Source organism: Myotis daubentonii, chromosome 16 (assembly GCF_963259705.1).
Source record: "Myotis daubentonii chromosome 16, mMyoDau2.1, whole genome shotgun sequence".
Lineage (NCBI taxonomy): Eukaryota > Metazoa > Chordata > Mammalia > Chiroptera > Vespertilionidae > Myotis > Myotis daubentonii.
This window is the reverse complement of record NC_081855.1, coordinates 42,852,821-42,857,082: the sequence shown is the minus strand read 5'-3', so window position 1 is coordinate 42,857,082 and position 4,262 is coordinate 42,852,821. Positions and strand designations below refer to the sequence as shown.

General features: G+C 58.7%; 1 protein-coding gene across 1 annotated transcript; it reads left to right on the top strand.

Annotated features, from left to right (window-relative positions):
• LOC132218715 (pancreatic polypeptide prohormone-like) lies at positions 1-1,837 on the top strand. The gene is made up of 4 exons (XM_059670328.1): positions 1-361; positions 1,071-1,268; positions 1,459-1,529; positions 1,693-1,837. The coding sequence occupies exons 1-4, from the start codon at positions 302-304 to the stop codon at positions 1,715-1,717; spliced, it is 354 nt and encodes a 117-aa protein (XP_059526311.1). The 5' UTR covers positions 1-301; the 3' UTR covers positions 1,718-1,837.
• Positions 1,838-4,262: the final 2,425 nt, after the last annotated feature.

Genomic DNA, 4,262 nt, shown 5'->3' with positions numbered 1-4,262 from the left:
ATTCACCCTGAAGTCCCAGAACCCCGTCCTCCTTGGACCAAGCCTGCTCTTGGTGCCCAATGGCAGATGGGGGCCCACAGGAGACTCACTGTAGTTCCCTTCTACCCGTTACACTGCTAAGTCTGGCCCTCACAGCACTGCCCTGTCCTGCCCTGTCCCTGGCCCCAGTGAGCTGGCTGGAGTTGCAGGTACCAGGGTGACCACAGGGAGGAGGGTGTGAGGGCTGGGGAGGGAGAGGGTTGACAGAAGGCGGGGACTCTAGGGGCTGAGGACTATAAAGGGGCCAGGAGGAGAGCAGGGGATGCATCCAGCCGGAGGCAGGCACCCACTTGGTCCAGGACTCACTTGCTCAGGACTCAGGGTAAGTGGGCTCAGCCTGCCCCAAGGTCTGGGGGACTCCCTGGGTCTAGGGCCTGGGTTGGGGCAAAGAACTGATGGTTTGCAGGACGGGGGGCCTCTGGAGGCCTGAGGTCCTGTGTGGGTCTGGCTCTGCATCTGGACGAACCTCGCACCCTGGAAGAGCAGTCCGTGACTGGATGCAAATGTGTGTGGGGAGTGGTTGGTGGTGGCTGTGAACACAAATGTGTGAGTGCCTTTGAGCTTGTGAGTGATTGGGATCCGTGTGTGTGTGTGTGTGCGTGTGTGTGTATGACCGTGACTTTCTGTATCTGCATGTCTCTCCCTGGCGGATGGGTGGTGGGGGTTCGGTGGGTAGTGAACCGCAGGAGCACACTCCCCGAACCCCTTCCCTCCAGCCCGTACCCCACATCTGCCTACTCAGAGCCATCAGGCCCTGGACTTCATGCGTCCTGTGCCTCCTGCCCCCTGTCCCACCTTCACTGCTCCCTTTTTCTACTTTGCTGAGGTCCTGGCTGAGCTCTGGCTGCTGCACTGCTTCGGAAGGAGCTGTCTACACTTGCTGAGGCAGTGCCTAGGCCCTAGGCGGTGGGGTGGTCAGGTCCCAGCGGCTCTTTGCTTCGCCCTCTTGTCCCCAGGCTCGGAGAAGTAGGTGATGGGTAAGGGGCTGGGTGGGTTCTGCCTCCAATGCCCTCCCACTCCTTGCTCCTCAGATGGCTGCTGCACGCCGCTGCCTCTCCCTGCTGTTCCTGTCCACGTGTGTGGCTCTGTTGCTGCAGCCGCCGCCACTGGGTGCCTCGGAGGACACAGTGAAGCCAGTGATCCCAGGGGAGGAAGCCACACCAGAGGAGGTGGCCCAGTATGTGACCGAGTTCCGCAGATACATCGACAAGCTGACCAGATCCAGGTGTGTATAGAGGGAGGGGGAGCGGTCCCGGCTCCTGCCTCTTCCACGTTCTTGGGAAAGCTGAACCGTTCTACTGACCAGTCCTGGGCCCGTGTGCCCCTGGAGGATGGTACCCAAGGGCGGGCAGGAGGCAGGTGGGCTGGTACCTGGGCACAGTGGTGGCTTGCCCCAGCTGCCTCTCCCCTCCCAGAGAGGAGAAAAGAGACCAAGAAGAAACGCTGCGGAACTTCTTGGAGTGGGGAGCCCCCAACAAAGTTGCCCCCAGGTAGGTTTGGTTCTCCGCCCTGTGTGCCAGCTCCCTGGGGCTGAAATGGGGGTGGAGGTGAGTTGGGGGTTTGGGGGAGAACAGGGGCCAAGGGCTTGCCTGAGGCCTCCTGAGGTCTGAGGACTGCCCACTCCCCCTGCCATGTGCGGATCTCTCCCCACAGGGAGCTCAGCCAGATGGACGTGTAAGCCACCCCCGCCTCCTCCGCCTCCAAGGCCAGTGCCGGCCCAGGTCTCTCCTCCACACCCGGGGCTCTGGCCAAAGCTTGCTCCCCACTCCCACAGGCTGAATAAAGCAAATCAAAGACATTGCCTCTCTCTGCGTGTCTCTGTGGACCCTGGTGCATTAGGAGTAGCCATAGGCAGGAGAGAAAGGGGGAGGGGACGGAGGGGAAGGGAAAGAAGGGTGTTAGGAATGGTCAGACCATCTGTGGGGCCATCAGAGCCATTGAGCTCAGCTCCACTTCACGGAGGGGCAAGTGTGGCCCAGAGGGAGGCAGCGACTCCCCCAGGGTCACTCAGCGAGCCAGTGAGGTGGCGCTGGAGCCTGAATCTTCCATTTCAGCACCTATAGACTCTCCTGATCATTGGCCCAATAACAGCCCAGTGCCCAAATGGACCCCCTTCCAGTGCAGATCGTGGGGAAAAGGGGCCTACTGTGTGCCAGGCCTACTTAACCTCACAGCAAGTCTGCGAGGATGGTCACTGTTATCCTCACCCTACAGAGGGGGAAGCAAGGCCGAGAGAAGTGCCGCAGTTTGTCCGAGGTCCTGCCGCAGACGGCATTCTAATAGAGGGTCTAGCATCAGCGTTAGAGTCAGATGAGCCTGTGTTCAAACAGGAAATCTGCCACTTGCTGTCTGTGTGCTTTTGGGCAGGGATATAACCTCTCTGAGCCTCAGATTCTGCATCTGAAAAATGGACAGAATGACAGGGTTGTAGTGAGCATGCCATGAAATGATGCAGGTGAAACATTTAGCTGGGCCCTTGACCCAGGTAAACGGGAGCTTGCAAGGGGCAGACTTGCGATGTAGCCACTGGCCAACCGGCTGTTTCCATGAATATGTGGAAAGACCGCAGCGAGATAACAAGCTCTTCAGACGTGGAAGGAGTGGGGAGAGGCCCATGGGAGGGGCCCTGGAAGGCAGGCTTTGGGGGACTATAGGAAATATCCTTGAAGAAGCAGAAATTTGGAAAGAACTTGTCCTGAGAGGTTGTGAACTCTTGTGTGCAGGAGCCATTCAGGAGGCGGGGGGGGGGGGGGGGGGACAGCAGGGGAGGGGATGGGAGGGGGGCCATGGGGAATTCAGGTTCCAGGGAGTGGGCTAACCTGTGGATTCCACACTGCAGCTCTGGGAGGGCCCAGAAGGAATCCTGCACCTGTTGTGTGTGTGTGTGTGTGTTTGTGTGTGTGTGTGTGTGTGTGTGTGTGTGTGTGTGTGTGTGTGTTTGTGGCTGGGCTTGTCTCTCCCCTTTCCTGGGCTAGGAGCACCTGTGGATAAGGGAGAGTCATGGGGATACGGGTGGGAGGGAGGAGTGAGAGAATTAGAACTTTCCTGGTTCCTGGAATGGCTTCTCCTGCCCCCCTCACATGCTCAGCCTGCGGGGATGGGGGCCTGTGGGCTTGGTGGATGAGGGGACGCACCTTCCTGGGCTCAGCTCCTCACACTGACCCACAGCCATGACACCACATCATGTTTCCCCTCCAGTCTGGCTGTGTCTGGTGCGTGCAAAGGACCTGAAAGTGGAACCAGGCCCTAAGAGGCAAAGGGCTGGAGAGGAAGCAGCTGCCAGGCAAATGCATGTCTCCGGCTGATTCTTAAGTTCCAGGGCGTGTCTGGGAGGGGGGCTGGTTCTAGCAGATCAGAATTTGGGTTTGGATGATGGAGCCTGAAGACCTGACCCCAGAATGTTCTATGCAGCTGAGAGGATGGGTTCTGAGTAGGGAGAGGTGTAGACACCTCCCAGCATCAAGAATTAGGACCCTGCCCAGGACACACCTGTGAATTGGATCTGCCCCTGCCCAGGCCTCTCTGATGGCCACCAGCTTCTGGAGGAGAGCCCCACTCTCTCACCAGCTTCCCAGGAACAGGCCTGGCTGGGCTCCCAGCCCTTCCCCTGCTCTGCTTGCTGCCAGCGGGGCTGGCAGGGTTCAGGAGGCAAAGGCAGGACCTTATGCTCTACACCAGCGGTTCTCAACCTGTGGGTCGTGATCCCTTTGGGGGTCAAACAACCCTTTCAGAGGGGTTGCCTAAGACTATCAGAAAATACATATATAATTACATATTGTTTTGTGATTAATCACTATGCTTTAATTATGTTCAGTTTGTAACAATGAAATTGGGGGTCACCACAAATGAGGAACTGCATTAAAGGGTCGCGGCATTAGGAGGGTTGAGGACCACGGCTGTACACACTAAGGGGCTGCTGCTTGTCCCTGTACCAACACTGAGGTCCCGGGCCCGTCATGGAGATGGCGCCGCCCTGCTGTGTAGAAACTTGGGGTGGGGGCCTGGCTGAAGCCCCCCCTTTGAGCTTGCTGGAATGGGCTTCTGTCGCTCTGCTCTGCCTCTCCTGGCCGTGGGGTGTGTGTGTGAGGTGGATGGGCTGCAGGAGCCGGCAGGGATGCCCCAAAAGCTGGGCCTTTTCCCAGCAGGAGCTCCAGGGTCCTCTCCCCCTTGCAGGACAGGAGGGTCCCTTCCTGTCCAGGGCTCACATTCCTCACGAAGCAACA